The sequence below is a fragment of the Malaya genurostris genome, chromosome 1 (genome assembly GCF_030247185.1).
Source record: "Malaya genurostris strain Urasoe2022 chromosome 1, Malgen_1.1, whole genome shotgun sequence".
NCBI lineage: Eukaryota > Metazoa > Arthropoda > Insecta > Diptera > Culicidae > Malaya > Malaya genurostris.
The window spans coordinates 64654872-64675554 of NC_080570.1; the positions used below are offsets into that span (position 1 = coordinate 64654872).

General features: G+C 38.6%; 2 protein-coding genes across 6 annotated transcripts; both read left to right on the forward strand.

Annotated features, from left to right (window-relative positions):
* Positions 1-6528, forward strand: LOC131440299 (lipid storage droplets surface-binding protein 1). Of its 4 annotated transcripts, XM_058611449.1 has the most exons (7): positions 1-177; positions 3853-3977; positions 4038-4223; positions 4295-4502; positions 4852-5285; positions 5688-5798; positions 6155-6528. In XM_058611449.1, exons 1-7 carry the CDS (start codon positions 174-176, stop codon positions 6362-6364), a joined length of 1278 nt encoding a protein of 425 aa, XP_058467432.1. In that variant the 5' UTR covers positions 1-173; the 3' UTR covers positions 6365-6528. The 4 variants fall into 4 exon arrangements, with proteins under 4 accessions (XP_058467432.1, XP_058467434.1, XP_058467431.1 ...); XM_058611448.1 differs by lacking the exon at positions 1-177 and having other exon boundaries at positions 1006-3977; XM_058611450.1 differs by lacking the exon at positions 1-177 and having other exon boundaries at positions 1014-3977; positions 6145-6528.
* Positions 6529-13034: 6506 nt separating this feature from the next.
* Positions 13035-19745, forward strand: LOC131440300 (uncharacterized). 2 transcript variants are annotated; one of them, XR_009231371.1, is made up of 2 exons: positions 13035-19508; positions 19563-19745. XR_009231371.1 is itself a non-coding variant. In XM_058611452.1 (2 exons), exon 2 carries the CDS (start codon positions 13495-13497, stop codon positions 19273-19275), a length of 5781 nt encoding a protein of 1926 aa, XP_058467435.1. In that variant the 5' UTR covers positions 13035-13228; positions 13283-13494; the 3' UTR covers positions 19276-19745. The 2 variants fall into 2 exon arrangements, 1 of the variants encoding a protein (XP_058467435.1); XM_058611452.1 differs by having other exon boundaries at positions 13035-13228; positions 13283-19745.
* The last annotated feature ends 938 nt before the right edge of the window (positions 19746-20683 follow it).

The following is a 20683-nucleotide window of genomic DNA, read 5'->3' on the forward strand; positions in this document are numbered from 1 at the left end:
AGCGGGATGTGAAAGCGATCAGTTTAAAAGCTGCTGTCGATCCAGTTGGAGTATAGTTTGCTAAACTAATCCGGAACCAGTGCAAAACTGTAAAGAAGGTGTTAAGCCTTGTGAAGGATTGCACTGAACTGAGTGATATTCTCGAGACAGGGTTATAACTCAAATCGACTATTATGGGTCAGTTAAAAAAAATCATGTATTTTAGTTTTGTGTGCAGAACATTAAAAGATATTCTACAGTATTTTACAAAAATTTTTTTGGAAAACTAGTGAAAAAACACAGATGACCTTCTGCTATCTGAAGCAGGTTTTCAACATTTACGATTTCTTTTGAATTTCAGTGATTATTATTCTTATGAAGCTTATGTCCAGTTATAATTGTGAAAAGATAAAAATCAGTTTTATATACGAAGATATTACCGGACAAACTGAACACAAGGTTTTTCTATTTGTACAGATATGTTGAATAATATAAAAAATGGTGTTTATTAGGTCTTGTAACCATAGGATCGTAATATCTCTCTGGAACAAAAATATTTTACAGTTTCAATCTTCGTATTCAGTCATCTAAACTAAAAGCAAAACTATTGCAATTAATAAAAGATCATTTAATGTTTTCTATGGAAAAAATTCACGAATTTTTGAACTCACGAATTAGCTTTAGTCATAGAAAACTTCGACATCTGTCCAAGTTAGAATATTTTTTCGTGCCAAAAAAATGTAAACTTTCAAATCAATATTGACGAATCCTGCCAACTGTGAACATACCCAAATTTCGTAAAAAAAGATATTTCATTAATAATTCAGAACGTTTTGAAAAGAAAGATAAAATTCTAAGAAGTGAAGTTAGCTGCTGTTTACAAATCAGTGAAAATTTCAGCATATATTGTTGGTTTTAGAGTTTTTAACATTATTCTTTTAAAGGTTGAATACCAATCTTCAAGAACATACCTAAAATTGGTTAAAAAAGTTATTTCATTAATAATATAGAACGTTTTGAAAAGAAATATCAAATTCTAAGATATTTTTTTTAAATAACTATTTATTGGAATCTGAGTTAAAATTAAATTATTAGGATATTTGGTTGTTACCATGAGGACATCATTTGCTTCCGCAATTCTGAGATTTTTGTGTAGGGAAAATTCTAAACCTACTTGTATTGTGTAATGGGGAAAAGGAACTTATATATTAACTTACTAACTAATACAGAGAGCGAATCGATTCAATTGAAGATTGCATCGATTTTTGACGAAAATTGCTTATAATATTATGTGACATTACATCTAATGGCTCTATATTTGTGAGTCTGTGTAACTCATTTGTACTAAACCAGGGAGGACGTTTCAAAATCATTTTCAGAATTTTATTCTGAATCCTTTGAAGCTTTTTCTTCCTGGTGGAACAACAACTTGACCAAATTGGTACTGCATAAAGCATGGCTGGTCTGAAAATTTGTTTATAAATTAACAATTTGTTTTTTAGACAGAGCTTAGAATTTCTGTTTATAAGAGGATATAAACATTTAACATATTTATTACACTTTGCCTGGATTCCTTCAATGTGATCCTTGAAGGTGAGTTTTTTGTCATACGTTAAACCAAAGACATCATATTAACAAGATATCCAGCTCTCACAATTTCCGAACAAATCATTGGCAACATCATTTTTACGAGCATGTCGCCCCCAAGCGAGTCCGCATCGAATCTCATACATAGAAGCAGGGGAGAAAAATGTCAAATTCGTGCGCGCCAAAATAGCAGGGCTGCGCACCCATACAATTGACAGGATATGTTGAATGTGATGCCGTGCGATGGCGTTGCTGAACTGAAGATTGATTTCGCTCCAAGCTGACAGAGTCTGGTTAATCCTAAGTATTTAGCTTGATCAGACCATGTCAATTCCAAACCATTCAATTTGAGAATGTGATTATTGTTTGGTTTGAGAAAAGAAGCTCTTGGCTAATGAGGAAAGATAATTAATTGAGTTTTTGCCGCATTTGGTTTAATTTTCCATTTGGACAGATAATCACTGAAAATATTTAAACTTCTTTGTTGGCGACTGCAGATCACTCTTAGATTTCTACCTGTGGCCAACAGACTTGTGTCGTCACAGAATAGCGGTTTCTTACAACCAACGGGTAGATTTGGAAGATCAGAAGTGAAAATATTATACAAGATTGGAGCTACGCTCGAACCCTGCGGAACACCGGCTCGTACGGGTAGCAAATTTCGGTTCCGTGACGGTTCAGTGAAAGTGCCTTCAGTGCGCCGTCAGTGTTCTTTTTTTATCGGAACCCTTCCGTTCCGTTTCCATGCTGTTTCCGTTCCGACACAGCCAATGGAATGACATACCGACTTCAGTGAAAATAAAAAAATATCGGTGACGACGAATTTGAGTTTGCCGGACGGACGCTACACTGACGGCGAGCTGCACTGAAACGGCACGGTGCCGGATAGGTGTAAATGCGCGCATAGAAAACGAATGAAATAATATCAGTATCCGTGCACGGTGTCGTGCCGGCACTGAACCGGACCGGATATGTGTGAATAGTCCTTTAAAGTTTAAAACTGTCGAAAATTAAACGCCTGTATCCGGTGGTAAATAAACATATCGTGTGATATCAAATTTTTTGTGGTGATAATATACTCAATGTGGCTTCAATACATCAATCCAATTGGCATATTTTCCTTAATTGTTTAGACAAAAGCGCATTTAGGGGCTATTGTTAACCTTCAAGCGCAACTATCTGCTCCTTTTCTGTGTTTCATCACAAAAAAGTAATAAAATAAAGAAAACCAATCTTTCTTTAACATTGCTACTAAAGCTTTGGAACATCATTAAGAAATCAGATGCCATATATTAAATCGTTTTTGACCTGCAATACACGATCGAAAGTATTATCAATACTTTTTGTAATGACAACAATATGAATAATATAATTTCGTAAGAAGTAATGAAATAAGTTTCCTTAGCGGCCCGTTGAGGAAACTTCAGCTGTTTTTTCAAAGAAGGACGAATCTTACAAAAGTAAACAAATCGAGTTTCTCTCTCCTACCAATAAATTCTTCAAAATCCTACAATTTTGCCTAAAAAATCGGATTCTACAAAAATCTCAATCTTAGTAATACAAAGAACTATAAAGGGCGAAACTGTCATTCCATTTGTTTACGAAAGTTTCGCCCTCCGTGTTCCATGCAAACAAACAGGGCGATACTTCAATTCCTAATAAGGAAGGGCGAAACTATTTGTTTTCTTTATTTTTGATAGTTTCCGAACCTTTTACTACTGGAAATAATAAATGAGACGATAAAATTACCCGAATATTTATCTTAGTCACGAAAACCAACTAATTTCACAAAAAATGCGCAAGGGCGTAACTTCATCATTCACACAGAAAGCATAAAAGTAAACAAATCGAAAAAGGGCGAAACTCTTTTTATGTTGATTTATTCAGTAGATATAGAAGGAAAGTGGTAAAATTTGCATACTTTTTAAAGATAAACGAACAGATCATCGACTAATCAAAAATTGATCTGAGAATAGACGATGATTTCTAAATACGATTTGAAACCAAAGTTGAAACATTCATCGATGTTTTTCTCCATTTGCTGTCAATGTTAGATTCGCCGTTCTTTGGAAAACAGCTGACTTATTTCATTACTTCTTACGTCCTTTTAAAACTGTATCCTCGAAGCCCGAGTCAAGCTACAGAGTCAACTGAATTAATTCTATGTTGGTATTAGTGTCAAGTTTCAACAAGCTAAAATTTTTACCTGTTTTGGTACCTCTTCTCCCATAATGATTTTATTCCAAACAACGGCTTACTATTTCTCCATTAAAATTATCACCTCAGTGCATCAACAATTGAAGCGCCAGAACTCGGGACTCCCGCGAATGGAGTCAATTTCGCGTTTTGGCAGTATCCCGGTGGTCGAAACTGGAATAAAAACCGCTGGAACCGTTTACAACAGAGTTAAGGTAATGGTAAATTTTTCCCGTTCGTAACGAGCGCTGATGTTCAAATTTTGGCCTTTACAGACCAGCAATGGACTGTTCAACTGGGGATTGGAAACAGCCGAGGCTGTTACGTACGCTCTGGTCGACTCACTGCGACCAGCCGCCAAGCTGATAGAAGGTCCACTACATCATCTGGACGGTCTGATGTGTCGAAGTCTGGATTTTGTAGAGCAGAAAGTACCATCGATGTACCTGCCGCCGGAGATGGTGAGTGTGCATAGCAATTCTGAAGCTACTTGGTCGTCGCGGAATGCCCCAACCAAAGTATATATTTACAGATGTATTGGAACACCAGAGAGTACATGTCAGATCATCTAGTGAAGCCGGTGTTGAGCCGGACTAATTCTATGAAGCGTATTGGTCATGCAGTGTTGGATTCTCGCGTTTCTAACTATGCCGCTGGTAGATTGGACGGCGCGTTGAGCGTTTGTGACAAGTACGTGGATAGATTTTTGCCGGCCGAACCAGCCGAAGATCAACCGGATGGTGAGTAGTGTTATTGAAAGGAAGTGGTAGGCTTCCTCCTTTTCATAAGTCAACAGTAACTGCGCAGTCAGCTGATAAAGTTAGTTTACATTTTCGTTTATTCCGGCTTGTCTGCGCTGACCTTTCAGTTCGATGTATTTTCGTAAGACGTGATACTGATAGTGCACAGGAATCGCGTTATCAATTCAGTGCGGTTGCTACGAGATGACTTCAGAACAGGTTTAGATTAATTTTCATTTTTAAATATTTGAGCAATTCCGGTGCACTTCCTAACAAAAATAATGCCATTCAAATGCGGTAGCAAAGCTTTTTACAATTTTTTTTTCGTTGAACCATGATTTGTTTTCAGGCGGAAAGGTAGCAGATGACTCCAACGAAACTCACGTCATCCAAACAATTCACCGAGGTCAACGGATCTCACGAAAACTGAAACGTCGCCTTACATTTCGGACTCGACAAGAACTAAGCGCTCTAAAAAAGCAAAGCACTGAAGCCGTGCATGTTGTATTCTACGTAGCCGAGCTGGTGGCCACAAACCCACGACTGGCATTACAGAAAGGCGTCGAGCTGTGGAAATATCTAAGTGCTGACGAACCGGAAAATCAAGAGCGACCGGAAACCCTAGAACACCTTGTAGTACTCCTTACGCGCGAATCAGCCCGCAAATTGGTGCATTTAATTAATTTTGCTACCACTTCGGTTACCAAAATTCCTAGAACGGTTCGCTCACAAACCCGAGAACTACTGCATCACTTTCTGTTTGCCACTGATCGACTTATCAAGGTTAGTTCCTAACTGCAAAAAGCATGCATCGTTTTGTTTTAATTTTCTAACTAATCGAGCCTCAGTAATACATTTCACGTTGCGAGTTTAACGAGTTGGCCATTCAAAAATTGGTCCGTAAAGGTTAAGGTTAATGTAGATTTAGTTCATCACACAGCCAGTATATAATTTGTATACGTTCAGTGTTGTTTGATTTAAAGCAAATAATCACATCTATTCTGTATTCGACCGAATAAGAAAATTTACATTCGTATTCCGGACGATTTGATTATTTGAATGGAAAACTCTATCGAGATACAGAATGCAAAATTTCGCAGTCGATCGAAATATTCCGATTCGATCGAAATGCAGAATAGGGATGAATTTAAAACTGATGAGAACAATAAAATCAATTGCTTACAGGCGGTGCATCTGGAGAAGGCCAAAAACGCTACACTTACTGAAGCAACAGGCTTAGTTCACAAAATTCAACATACCTATGACGAGCTGCAAACTCAAACTAATCTGGCTTTGGTAAGGCATCACTAGAACCATCAGACCACAATTGCAATCACGAAATCAAAATGATCGGAATTTTACTTTTCCATTCCATCAGCAGGGCCAGTTATCATTTGCTCATACCCATCACGATTTCTTTCATTGGATGCTTTTGAAATTGGTAAATGAGTTGTATGTTCTGTAGTTGATTACATATTTTTCGTCAATAGATTAGCTAACTTCTAAAAATGCAAGAAAACATCAATTTCAACCAAACGTCATTTGTTTCCGATCTTATAATTGGCACATTTCCTAACCAATACTGCATTTGAATTCTATAGAATTCTTAGTTGATATATTTCTACTTATCTGTCCCCGCTAGGAACGTTTAGCAGTCTTTCTGTCCGGCCGGTTGGAAGCGGAAAAGATCACAACCAGCGACAACCCGCGGCGACGAATCCAGAATCGAACTAACCATAACCCAGTGCATTCTAGCATCAATGGCGTTTATTAGTGTGCAGACAGCGGAAGTGCTCCAACAACAGCTCCAGGAGGGTATTGCCGGACCACTGGGCGAAGATGATGTGAGAGAGTGGATCTGAACAAAAAGTTTCGTTGGAGCAGACTATTTTAGCAGCAACATGATTTACAATACATACAAATAATCTTAGTTTATTATAAGACATCTGACAATTTAGCATGTTTGCGATCTGCGATCACTTTACATTTTTGAGCTGTAGCTCGTGAATAAATTACATTATCAAAACCGTCTATTCCTGATTTCCAACGATGAGAAAAACTTCAAGGATCCTTCGCAGAAAATTGCGAATACATCTAAATTTCCCAGTTTTGTATTTTGATGTACGATTAAATCATATATAAAAGTATGTAACATATTCTTACAAAATATATATTCTAAGACCAATGTCATTGAAGTCGCTGCTTTCTGGTTTTGATCATCGGAGTACACGTAATCGCTCCACCACCATCGACAGTCGGACGGCTTATAAAAACATTAGACTCATAGGCTCCTTCCCATTCACTTGATGACGAACATTCCTCTTGAAGGCTCGTAGCACTCATCGAGTCTAAACTAACATTGGTTGCTATCACACTTTCATCTTTTTCTTCTTGGACGGCCAGGGTTTTCAGTGGAATGCTCGGAGGAAGATCGTTGCTATCAATCGTAGGCATTTCTATGCTTAACTCCGCATAACACTTTTCCAACCATGCTGATAAGCCTGCTCCGTTTTCAGAAGCCTCCTGCAGCAATCGGTCTAAAGTTTGCACTTGCTGAACAGTATTGGAGGCAACAGATTCTATTTGAAGCAATGAATCGCGAGTGTTTCCAAGAAACTGTCTAACAGATTCCGCATTGCTGTTATTCTCTTCGCGATAACCACAGGCATATGCAGCCACCTTTCTACGAGTGGTGCTAAGTTTAGCATCAATTTCTTCTGCAGCAACTTTGACGGAATTGAACATAATTTAGTTTGAATTGATTTATTTATTCAGTCAAGTAAGCTAAATATTTACGCGAATATTTTTGAAATTCAATAAAAACAATGTTTCAAAACCATTCCGTTAAAGCGGCAATTTGACTCAGGGTTGCCAGATCGAATTTTCTTAAATTCGGATGGTTAATAGAACAATCCAATCAGCGTGGTCACCGCGAGATAGCGTTATGGTGATTGTTTTGACATATCCCATGTATTTAGAAAAATTTTGGACGAATTTTTCAATTTACTTGAGTTTGAAAGAATGCAGATGGCAAAACCTTACAAATATGGGTAAGAAAAACGATTATCCACGTGTTGTCATCAAACATATGATTTCAAATTGTCCTATACTCTTGACAATCTCTGATGAAATTTGAAATTTTCCGTTCACATAAAGATTTGATTTAGATGATAAAACATGAGTAAATAGACTAGTCATAAAACTTTTGATAATAATTTATCAATTAATCTCAAAATCCAACTCAAAAAACAAAGAATATCCCAAATATGAAAACATTACACAACTTCACTTCTTCGAATTTGATATTTAATCTTACGATTTCTCCATAAATATCAATCAAACATACCACGAAAAGTTTCTGAATCATTAATGATCGATTTTTTTACCAAATTTTCACACGTTTTTGTATGTTAGTTTTCGATTCATAAGAAAAAAAATAAAAACCCCCTTTGTTCGAATCTTCAAGTAAAATCTGAAAATTATCACCATCGCTTAGTTCAAAGCTCGCCACTCGGGCAGCGCACCAATCACAAAAGAGTTGGTTGGATTCTTCAATTAGGTTTTTTATCGTGACGACACAAATGAACAAGTATTCATCGACGACACGACCTGCCACTCGTCTATCGAAACTGTATCGCAAATTTAACTACCCCTCAGTAACTGGAAATGTCAAAACGAATTCGGCTGGAAAACTATTGAAACTGGCAACAGAAGTCGATGAATTATTGATTTTGAATAACAATTATCATAACCTTGGTTACTGCATATTAAAGACTTAAAAATGTAAACAAAACGAACTGCCTCGAATGGAAGATCCTTAAATTATTTAGCAGTAAGTTGAAAGTTCTACAGCATCACATGCCAGAGCGATCATTCGGTTAAACTGTTAGATAGAGGCTTTTGTTGAGGCTGGCTGGAGCTCGAACATACAAAAAATGGCTATTAAGAACAGCAGAATCAGGTTTCCATATTTCCTCATCTTTTGTATTGAGTACTTTTAATGCGTTGTCGGTATCACGTATCGTTTAAATATCCGTCGAAGCTTGTTAAATAGTTTAACTATTTATAGTAAAGTTTCGAAAACTTCTATAGTAAAGTTTCGAAAACTTCCTGCAATGGTTTGTTTATTTATTATGGAGCTCCTTGGTGACTAGTTCATAGCAACTCAAACAGTGTAGCTGAAGAAATTTTTTTTATCGTTATCAAGGGGTCGCTATATTTTTGGTAACTGACGGTAAATCGCTCACGAATCATATTTATTCCGAGTTTTCTTCGGAGTGCCTGGTCGTGTCGTCGTATTCATCCTTGACAGTTCAGCGGTACTGTTTACAAACAAGCTTAAACAAAAATCGAAGAGCACATCTAAAACAATCGTCTTTACACTTTGCAACTAGTCACTTTTATTTAATAAATATCAAAAACGAACCGTATTCAATCGTGAACGAATGTTTTAAAACTTTATTTAGGCGATACGGACCGTAAATGGTCTGATCCAATTGATTGAAATACGTCCAGTCAGTTTGAAGTGTGAAAGAGTGAATTAGTTCATTTATTAGAAAAATTGTAAAAACCCAGCAGTTTTGCTCGCAGCGCTGATTTGTTTGCTGAATACACTCTAACCCGCTTGTGAGGAATTCTGGCAACCGTCAGAAGGCTGGCTGCATTATGGCTGCTGTCAAAATTGTCCAGGCGAAATTGCGTCATTATCTCGCCGTACGTGTCTTGTTTATTTCCCTCCTCTTTCTTTTTTCTTTTTTGTTTTATTCGACTTCATTTGATATTCGTCAATCCCGCATGTACGCACAAAAAACGAATCTTGAGACGAGGTAAATGAGATTGAAATATGGGTAACAATAACATTTTCCATTAATAGTATATATGAAGGGCAATAACTTATTGCCTTTCATAAGTATCTGTTATTGAAAAAATAAAACCAAGACGCTTAGAGCAAATTCAGCAGCTAGAAGTTCTATATGGAAGATCAATAATAGAGCAGAAACTGGAACAAACGTATCCCCAGCAAGCCGTTCTAGTTTCGTTTATTCGACCAGTTCTTCTGTCAAATTTAAAACTGGTCTACGATGTCGTTCTATTTTTTGTATATTTGAAACACGAGTAAAACACTACTGGGGCTGCTAGTTTTTCATGTTATAAAATTCAGATTTAAATTTTGTAACTGGCATAAATTATGCATCTAGAACTAGAACACTACTGAATATGCCCTTAAAATGTAGAACCGATTCAAAACGGTTCTGCCAATCTTGTATGGCAAAAATCCGACAGAAAAGAACCGTTAAAAACCGCTAGGCGAAATTCTCTGCCGGAAACGGTTGTTGCATTGTTGCCAGACTTTTGCCGGAATTCTGGCAGCCGTCTGGGAGGAAATCTGCCCGCCGCGTTCAAGTGGGAAAGTGTAAGCACAGACTAACAGACATGACAGTATGAGTAAATTCTTTTAAAAATAATTTTTCGTGATGCACTAGTTCCACCTATATTGTACTGCGCGAACTATTTACTATCTGTACACCCCTTGTGTTATGTAAAAGTTTTTTTACTAGTTGGTTTCCCCTCGTTTGTCAACACCGATCAGCTGCTTGCAGGGATGCCTGATTTCATCAACATATTTGAGAATGAATCGACACAATAAATTATTGGATTACGTTGATAATACATTTAACTTTTTCGCGAAGATAACCATTTATTTGACTCAACGTTGTTCATAAAGACAATTTTTTATTGTGTTGGTAGTTTTCACCCGAAATTAAGTGGCGGCACACCAGAAGTAAGTAAATATTGTAACAAAACGGGTTCGATTTTGTATTCCGTTGGAGGATGAGAAGTAGGCACAATTATGTATATAGTTTTGGCAATATGTATTAAATCTGTATCCTGCATGAAATTCGCATGGACGTAAACAAATCAATACAATACAGGTAATTCTGTATGTATGGCAACTCTGTTGGTAAATGAAAAAATAAACACAGTCTAGATGACAGACAGGATGTTTTTGATAGGGTAGCGTGGCGCCATCATGACACATGTGAGTACTGTCCCAAATAAAGGAATATTCGAAATGACCGTTAAAATGATTGAAGAATCTAATTTGAGTGTCCTGTCTGTTAGTCTGTGGTGTAAGTTTTAAACAATTAAAACGTATGTATTGATAATTAAAATTATTTTTGAAAATTGCATAACATTACCTACAAAAAATAACGTTTGTTAATTTGAGAAGATCGTTGGTAAATTCAAGAGCTTTCGTTAGTTCTTTTTTGCAGAGAGTAAAAACTATTAACTTATGCGCTGAAAAACTTTTATTTTCATCGTTTGACGTCAAAACAATAAGTTATTCGAAAAGAACGCATAAATGCTTGCTTGGTTGTTCAAATGTTCTATCACTGTTATTTCGAAAGTTTATTCTTTTAAATGCAATTGTATCGAAATTAGAAAAACTTTCAAATGAAAATTTTTCCATTTATTTAAAAGTTTTTCTGGAGAAATTTATGATTTTTTTGAAGACTTTTGAAAGTGAAGTTGGTCATTTTAATATGCACAATATTGTTTTTTGCTTATATCACCACCCCATTAAAACTTGTTATAATTGGCATGTTTCACAATTGATTCAGATCGGTTATTTTTGTTAGATATGTTAGACTGATTCAACACGTTTTTGTAAGGGATGTAAAATTCATTCATATTACGGCTTGTGAAACCAACTCAAAAACCTGAATGGATTAAGTTCCACATCCGGTTTTTCAACTCACTGTACGGCAAGATCATTTGAGCAGTTTCAATTCCGATTTCCACTTAGAAAATATTACTGTTGTGAAACATATGAAACAAAAAACTTGTTGAACATCATACAAAAAAGTGCACTTTTCCAATCGCATAATCGTTGCGAGAAGAGTTAATAAATTCAGTACTAGAACAATGTTTGCTACTTGGGCGAGAGACCGATAGTGGTCGAGCCGTATAATATGTAGATATATGCAGGGCTTTTTATGGCGCACTCAGTGGCCCCAAAGAAAATTTCGAAAATATCATCGTGACGCATCTGAGCGTTTTTAGACTTATCTTATTTATTAATTAATAAATGACTTTGATCATCAACTAACCAGACCAACAAATCGGAATAATGTTGATATCAATCTTGATGATACCGTCCCTGTTTTGGCATCATCAACCATATGGAAGTTTTTCAAAAAACTGAAATTTCTAAAGAGTTTCAATATCAGATTGGAAAATTTCATTACTTTTCTAAGTCGTCGCTAATTGAACTGTTTGAAAAATTTTCAACACTCATCACCTTGTGAAATTCAGGAATTTCGTATGGGACCCAAAGACCTTTCATTTGAATATAACTCTCCTCATCAATACTGTCCATACCATAGCAGTTACAAAGAAAGAATAATTGCGACAATAATACCTAAACAAAAGTATAAAGCAACTATTATTTTAATGTGGAACACATTTTTGTTTTCTATATATGAACGCAAACCAGAAACCCAAGAAAAAGAAACGTAGAAATGTGGTCAGGTTTTGAACAATTACAGCTCAATCTATTTTGTATCAATTATTAATATCATGTCACCATTTGATTGGAAATATTTCTACGCATTGATTTGAATGTTCATAGCCATGTATTTTTAAGTGTATATCATTGAAATGTTGGTTAATAGCTAGCAGTGTCCTATTTTGTCTGCAAAAAATCTCCGGCATACCGGATTTCTCTGCCATAGTCGACGGTTTTGAAGGAGTAAGCGATATATCAAAGGAAAAGCAGCGCTCTGATTGACCAAACGATGCAAAAGCGTAGCTGTTAGAAGCACGCGAAGCTATAAATAGAAGCAAAATTATAGCTAAGGTTTCAGTCCTACACGTAGCTTGCTAGAGGTAGGTAGTTGCTAGACAGCAAGACAGAAAGTGCCATAAAACGATTTGAAGCTTTAATTGCTATGCCCTGATCTTGTGTCATGAAAGATGTGATGGAATCCCATGTTATGTCGTTTCGCCTGAGAAATTTACCCCAGGGTAAATTTTGAGTACATAAGACTAATTTCTTATTTATATAAGATGAACTCGATTGATAATGAGAAAAAGTTTATCGCTTCAACCGAGAACGCAGAATGGTAGTAATGGTAGAGAAACGCTATAAAAAGAACTACTTGCATACAAAACTTGAGCACAAGTTTGGCGAAAAGAAGCTGAAATATCGATATCTGTATCGCAATCATGTACAAACATATAATTGCATACATTTGGGCTGTTGATGTAATTTCGTCGGTTAAAAAAATATACAAATCATGACAAATATAGTCTATATTTTGGGTTCGCTTGTTCGGTGTTGGTTCATAATAAAGACTAGGCAGACTCCTCGTGCATTTGCGGATTCAAAAGTATGACGATTAATTGAAAATGTCGAACATTAGAAATTTTGGTTGCCTTGTTCCACATCAATGGCTCGAACAACCCCTTGGGGCTGATCCTAATCCTACCTAAACAAAAGTATAAAGCAACTTGTTGCGAAGTAATACAACCATCGGAGATCCCCTCTCGACACAACCTGTTATGATGAATACTTCCGTTGAAGGCAAATCTGAAAGGTCAAACGTAAATGGTAGACATGTGAAGTGCTCGCGCGATTATTTGTTGATAATAAAAAAAACGAAATTATTTAAATAAATTTGAAGATATTTAGGCGTATAAGTATCACAACTTTTCGATTGCAAGTAAGGTTATTAAAGTGAACAAGAATAAATGAATTTATATACATATATTTACAGTAAAATAAGTGCAGTTATAATTACGATTGTTGGGAATTCGCGGTAAAGTGAGGTTAGCTTAAATGTAAGTTTTCATTTCATTGAATTATACACAAAAATATTAATAAAACTCATTAGCTTTTAGCAAGATTATACACATATGAATGCTGCGTGTTTGCTAAAAAGACTTTCTATCACAACGATCCCAACAAACTAAAAGATTTAAGATAAGGATGCCGTCAAAGCAAAACCAGAAAACGCCTTCAGTCAGCTGCCCCGCATGCAATTCGCCGGACGATGATGAAATGGTTCAGTGCGACTATTGTCATAGTTGGTGGCACTATACGTGTGTGGGAGTCGGAGACAGCGTCAGCGAGAGAGAATTCAAGTGTCCGAAGTGTGCACCTTCTCCTTCAGAAAACCCGCACCCTCAAGAAGACTCAAAAGGTAGTAAAAACAACTCGCCCGCGACAGAGTCGGCAGGGAAATCTACGAAAGCAAATACGCCGAGCGAAAGGAATTTTGATCAAGCTGGTAGCGTTATCTCATCCAGCACCAAAGCAAAGACTCGTTTGAATCTTCAGAAACTCGAGGCACAAAAAGCTCTGATGGACAGACAATTGGAGCTAGAACGTCGAGATCAAGATCGCAAGTTAGAGCAGCAGAAATTGCAAAAGGTGTCGGAGATCGAGAAGAAACAGTTGCAATTGGACCAGAAGTTTCTCGATGAAAAATTTCGTTTAATAGAAGAAGATTTGCTCGACGAGGATGTAAGTAGTACAAGTGTACGTTCATTGCAAGGCACCTTTAATAAAGTTATGCAATGGCGAGGCCATGTTAATGCACTCATGGACCAACCACCCGGGTTGACAACGCAACAGCACGTAGACCAGCTCAGCACAGCAAGTAGAGGTGTCCCGAATCCAGACGCACAAGTGCCGTCGATGACACTATCCACAGCAGGTTTAGGTCAAACCAGTTCAGTACTGACTCAGGGATGGGCACCGAATGCCGACCTGTACAACACTGCCTGTGAAAGTGTTCCGATTCCAGGGATACACGGACAATCGATGTTACCCGCAGCGGGGCCGAGTACGGCAAATTCCGTGCGGGCGCATGAACGGGGACCAACATCTCAACAGTTGGCAACGCGACAGGTAATACCAAGAGAACTACCTAGTTTTACCGGGAATCCCGAAGAATGGCCCCTGTTTATAAGCTCTTATAATACGTCTACTGAAATCTGTGGTTATACAGAAGCAGAAAATTTAATTAGGCTACAGCGTTGTTTAAGAGGCCCAGCGCTGGAAGCTGTTCGAAGCAGACTTATGTTACCTGCATCGGTACCGCACGTTATAAAGACGCTACAAACGCTGTATGGAAGACCAGAATTACTCATCCACATGTTGCTTCAAAAGGTGCGCGAGGTTTCACCGCCGAGATCCGACAAGTTAGATACGTTAATTGGATTTGGGATGACTGTACAGACTCTTTGCGACCACCTGCAGGCAGCAGGGCAGGAGACCCATTTAAATAATCCCTCACTACTGTTTGAATTGGTAGAAAAATTGCCAGGAAACCTGAAGTTGGATTGGGCGTTGCACAAACAACGTTATGATACAGTAAATTTGCAAACTTTCGCCCAATACATGGCGATACTTACGTCAGCGGCTTCCCAAGTGACTCTTCCTGTCGACCGCAAGCTACAGCGAGGAGGCAAAACAGAAAAAGGAAAGCAAAGTTTTTGTGGAGCACATTCGTCGGAAGATGCTTCCAATATCATGGTCGAAGAACGATCCGATCGAGAACGAATCCGCACTCCGGAATGTTATGTATGCAAGAAACCCGATCACAGAGTGAAAAATTGTCCCGTATTTGCCAAGATGACTGTAGACCACCGCTGGAAAGCTGTTAGTGAATACAGTCTCTGTCGTACCTGTTTGGGGGCCCATGGTAGGCGACCATGTAAAACAATGAAATTGTGTGGTGTCGGTGATTGTCAGCTGAAACATAATCCACTTTTACACTCTAGTTCGCGGAAGCATGAAAGTAGCTCGAAAGCCACACCTTCGGAAGCGCTAACAAACTATCACCACTCCACTAGCACGACGTTGTTCCGAATCGTTCCTGTTACATTACACGGAAACAATCGTACGGTAAAGACATTTGCTTTTTTGGATGATGGATCATCGATGACTTTAATAGAAGAAACAATCGCAAACCAGCTTGCATTAGAAGGAGCACAGGCTCCGCTGTGCCTGCAGTGGACAGCGAACGTGACCAGATCCGAGAAGCATTCTAAACGCGTCTCGTTGGAAATCACCGGTAGTTATAACGAACAAGTATATCCACTCTCGAACGTGCGAACTGTAAAAAATTTAAACCTACCTCGCCAATCAATGCAGTATTCCAAACTATCTAAGCAATATGCCTACCTAAAAGGATTACCTATCGAAGATTATGATGACGCGGTACCCCAGATACTAATCGGAAATGATAATTCTCACTTGGGTGCCGTACTAAAAATTAGGGAAGGTATGACATTCGAACCAATCGCTGCTAAAACCCGATTGGGATGGACCATTTACGGTGCCGGTAAAGACGAAGAAAGTCACCATTCACATAGTTATCATATCTGTCAGTGTAATCGGCAACTTCATGATCTGGTGAGAGATAATTTCTTGGTTGATAATATAGGGGTAGCAATTGCCGTGCCGCCAGATTCTGACGAAAGCCGCCGAGCGAATCGTATTCTTCGTGATACTACTAAGCGTATTGGAAACAATTTCGAAGTCGGCCTTTTATGGAAGTTCGATGCGTTTGAGCTGCCGGACAGCTACGCAATGGCTATTCGCCGAATGGTCTGTTTGGAACGACGAATGGAAAATGATTCAAGAATAGGTGCAAGTGTAAAGCGTCAGATCCGTGAATATATAGAGAAAGGATACATCAGTAAAGCCACCGCTGAACAACTGAGAGCGGCAGATCCCCGGAGAATTTGGTACCTGCCACTGGGAGTGACGATAAACCCGAAAAAACCGGAAAAAGTGCGGATCTTTTGTGACGCCGCAGCGGAAGTAGATTCCGTATCGCTAAACACAATGCTGCTGAAGGGACCCGATCTGCTCAGCTCATTACCGACTGTGTTGTTTGGATTTCGTGAACGAAGGGTGGCCATCTGTGCTGACATCCAAGAGATGTTCCACCAGATATTCATTCGGAAAGAAGACCGTCAATCCCAAAGGTTGCTTTGGCGAGATGCTGCTGATCGAGTTCCGGACGTGTATCTTATGAACGTGGCGACATTCGGTGCTTCATGCTCACCATGCCTAGCGCACTACGTTAAGGACCTTAACGCAGCTGAGTTCGCCGGGGCATACCCAGAAGCGGTGGTAGCGATTACTAAGAAGCACTATGTAGATGACTACCTCGATAGTTTCGACGATGAGGATAAAGCGGTTCACATGGCTTTGGATGTTAAATATATACATTCACGCGCGGGATTTCATTTAAGAAATTGGATCTCCAACTCTTCGAATGTTTTACGCCGCATTGGGGAGAAAAAGGTGACCGCAGGAAAACGTTTAGATTTACACGACAAATGTATCACCGAACGAGTTCTGGGAATGCTGTGGGACCCCAAGCAAGACGTTTTTACCTTTTCTACAACAATGGCCACGAATACTCAGCATCCTACCAAACGACAAGTGTTACGAACAGTTATGTCTCTGTTCGATCCCTTGGGTCTTCTATCGCATTTTATAATTCACGGTAAAATCCTTATTCAGGACCTCTGGCGTGTACAAATTGGATGGGACGACTTAATTCCATGTCGACAGCACTCTAGGTGGCTGAGATGGACAAGCGAGTTCGAGAAATTGTCATGTGTACGGGTAAATCGATGTTACTTTCCCACGGTTCCGGAGCGGAAGATAAAGCAGCTTCAACTGCATATGTTCGTGGATGCCAGCGAGGAGGCATATGCATGCGTAGCGTACTTGCGAGCCGAGGTATACGATGGAGTCCAAGTAGCGCTAGTTGCAGCTAAATCAAAGGTTGCGCCCTTGAAAACGCTTTCTATTCCTAAGCTTGAGCTTCAAGCCGCTGTGCTTGGCACCCGTCTACAAAAAACTATTCGCAGTACCCATAGTTTACCAATTACCGAGAGTATTTACTGGAGCGATTCGCAAACCGTATTAGCTTGGATAAATCCAAACCACCGTAAATTTAGACAATTTGTTTCCTGTAGAGTAGGAGAAATTCTCACCTTAACTAATCCTGAAGACTGGCGATGGGTTCCATCTAAGGATAATGTGGCGGACGATGCAACCAAATGGGGCAAAGGCTCACATCTATCTCCTGACAGTCGCTGGTTCTGGGGCCCAAGTTTTTTGTACCTTTCTGAAGATCAGTGGCCAACCAATCAACGGACTTTTACCGAAACAACGGAGGAACTTCAATCTTGTTTTACACATGCAGAAGTCAAATGTGAAAATCTAGTTCTATGGGAGCGTTTTTCAAAGTGGAACCGATTGTTAAACACAGTAGCTTATGTAAATCGAGCCGTTCGAAACATGCAACGGAAATCAAAAGGATCACCATTGCTATTAGATTGTCTGACTCAGGAAGAACGGTCAAAGGCTGAAACAATTATTTGGCGACTTGTACAGGAAGAAGTGTACTCTGCAGAATTATCAACTTTAGCGACACCGATTCCGAAATCGTCTACGAAGCGATATAAAAATACAAAGCTCCTGGGTTTGTCGGCCTTCAAAGATCCAGATGGAATAGTCCGGATGGAGAGCCGTATCGCGGGCGCTGTTTTCGTTTCTTTTGATACAAGAAATCCGATTATAATTCCCAAAAATCATCACGCTACTAGACTCCTAGTCGAGTGGTACCATTATCGCTACCTACACGCCAACAATGAGACGGTAATTAATGAAATCAAACAGCGCTTTCATATTTCTCATCTTCGTTCTCTGGTGCGACAAATTTCAAAATCATGTTTCGTTTGCCGAGTCAGAAAGACGCAGCCAACAGTACCCCGTATGGCACCATTGCCAGCTGCTAGAATGAAGGCTTTCGTCAGACCGTTTTCCTATATAGGTCTGGATTATTTTGGTCCGCTCCCAGTACGTATTGGAAGAAGTGTGGTGAAGAGATGGGTCGCATTGTTTACGTGCCTTACCATACGAGCCGTGCACCTGGAGGTGGTACACTCTCTGTCGTCGGAATCCTGCAAAATGGCGATTAGACGATTTATAGCCAGACGAGGATCGCCGGTTGAGATTTATAGCGACAACGGCACGAATTTCGTCGGCGCCAGCAATGATCTACGGTGGGAGCTTGGAAAAATTGATCGTGATATGGCAGCAGTTTTTACCAACACTAATACGCAGTGGAAATTTAATCCGCCCTCTGCTCCCCACATGGGTGGCTCATGGGAGCGACTCGTGAGATCGGTGAAAACGGCTCTAGATTCAATGTATACCTGTCGAAATCCAGATGAAGAGACATTTGCTACTATACTACTGGAAGCGGAAAGTATAGTGAACTCTCGTCCGCTTACGTTCGTTTCCATGGAGTCTTCAGAACAAGAAGCAATTACCCCCAATCATTTTCTGATGATGAGTTCGAGTGGAGTCACACAACCATCGAGATCGTTGGAGGAATCGCAAAAGAGTCTTCGTGGAAATTGGAATCTTATTCGTGTTATGGTAGATCAGTTTTGGAAGAGATGGGTACGTGAGTACCTTCCAACTCTTACCCGCCGTACCAAGTGGTTCACAGACGTCGCACCGTTGAAAGTAGGCGATCTGGTTATGGTAGTAGAAGATAATCGGCGCAATGGCTGGATAAGAGGACGAATTTTGGAACTGGTCACTGGGCAAGATGGCAGATCACGGCGAGCGGTTGTACAGACTTCAACCGGTGTGTTGCGTAGACCAATAGCAAAACTGGCGAAACTGGACTTGGAAGTAAAGCCGGTAAAACTGGGTCAGGATCTCTAGACCAGTGTTACGCCCCGGGGAATGTTGCGAAGTAATACAACCATCGGAGATCCCCTCTCGACACAACCTGTTATGATGAATACTTCCGTTGAAGGCAAATCTGAAAGGTCAAACGTAAATGGTAGACATGTGAAGTGCTCGCGCGATTATTTGTTGATAATAAAAAAAACGAAATTATTTAAATAAATTTGAAGATATTTAGGCGTATAAGTATCACAACTTTTCGATTGCAAGTAAGGTTATTAAAGTGAACAAGAATAAATGAATTTATATACATATATTTACAGTAAAATAAGTGCAGTTATAATTACGATTGTTGGGAATTCGCGGTAAAGTGAGGTTAGCTTAAATGTAAGTTTTCATTTCATTGAATTATACACAAAAATATTAATAAAACTCATTAGCTTTTAGCAAGATTATACACATATGAATGCTGCGTGTTTGCTAAAAAGACTTTCTATCACAACGATCCCAACACAACTATTATTTTTTACTAAAATATTATGTTTTCCATCAATGAAACAAAAAATGACTTCAATATTGTCTACGTTTAACATTGTGGAGAGGGTACAAAAAATTGTGCACTAGTAGCATGAAATACATTTACCGTTTTTGTTATGAAACTTTTGTTTTTATTTTCAAACGAAAGCTTTCAAATTTACCGAAGATTTCTCAAATTAACCAACATTATTATTTTTATCTCAGAAATTTTCTTTTAGCTCTGTTAGCAGTAAGGCTTATTTAGCCTTAAAAAACTCATCTTTTATTTACAAATCTTAAGACTACGTACAATAGTGTCAGGACACGCGATTTTCAAGTCATTTATCTTAACTTTTATTTACAAATGCAATCCTTATATAGTAGCAGGAATTTTTGATCTGGTGGACGATCTTCTCAATAGGATTAAAAACTATACAAATTATTAAGATCCTGAAACACAAGAAAGATTAAAAACTTCTCCTACTCTTAAGCCAACAGTATTGAATTCTGTTTATTTTTACAGATTATCAGACTGTGGCCCGGCCTACACACTTAAATTGGATTACCGACCTCAGCTATTCAAATCTCGGTAGGTGATTTTATCAATAAAATTCACGTTTTATCACTGCGGTACCTTGAGGTACTGCTGTCAACAAATGTTCATTTGTTCTGGTATATCAGTAGAATGGAAATATTCGGTAGTTCGGCTGTTCAAAACTCGTCAAATGAGGCAAGAATTACCGATCGAAATTAAATGTGTATTTCTTTTATGTATCTTTCCTGCTATCGAATAGACTCATTTAATTTAGTTGGCTTGCTTCCCGGTCGGTTGTTGATTCATTTCCTAGGTTGTAATAATGGACTTAATCAATTGAAGTGCAATTTTAATCAATCCTTAGTTTCAAAGAAGCGAAAGAAATATTTATTC

Excerpts from the sequence above, each read along its gene's own strand:
- LOC131440299 (XM_058611448.1), top strand. The coding sequence starts at position 3,798 with ATGATTTTATTCCAAACAACGGCTTACTATTTCTCCATTAAAATTATC. Across the intron at positions 4,224-4,294 it reads TGTACCTGCCGCCGGAGATG|ATGTATTGGAACACCAGAGA; the intron begins GTGAGTGTGCAT and ends ATATATTTACAG. Across the intron at positions 4,503-4,851 it reads AGCCGAAGATCAACCGGATG|GCGGAAAGGTAGCAGATGAC; the intron begins GTGAGTAGTGTT and ends ATTTGTTTTCAG.
- LOC131440300 (XM_058611452.1), top strand. The coding sequence starts at position 13,495 with ATGCCGTCAAAGCAAAACCAGAAAACGCCTTCAGTCAGCTGCCCCGCA.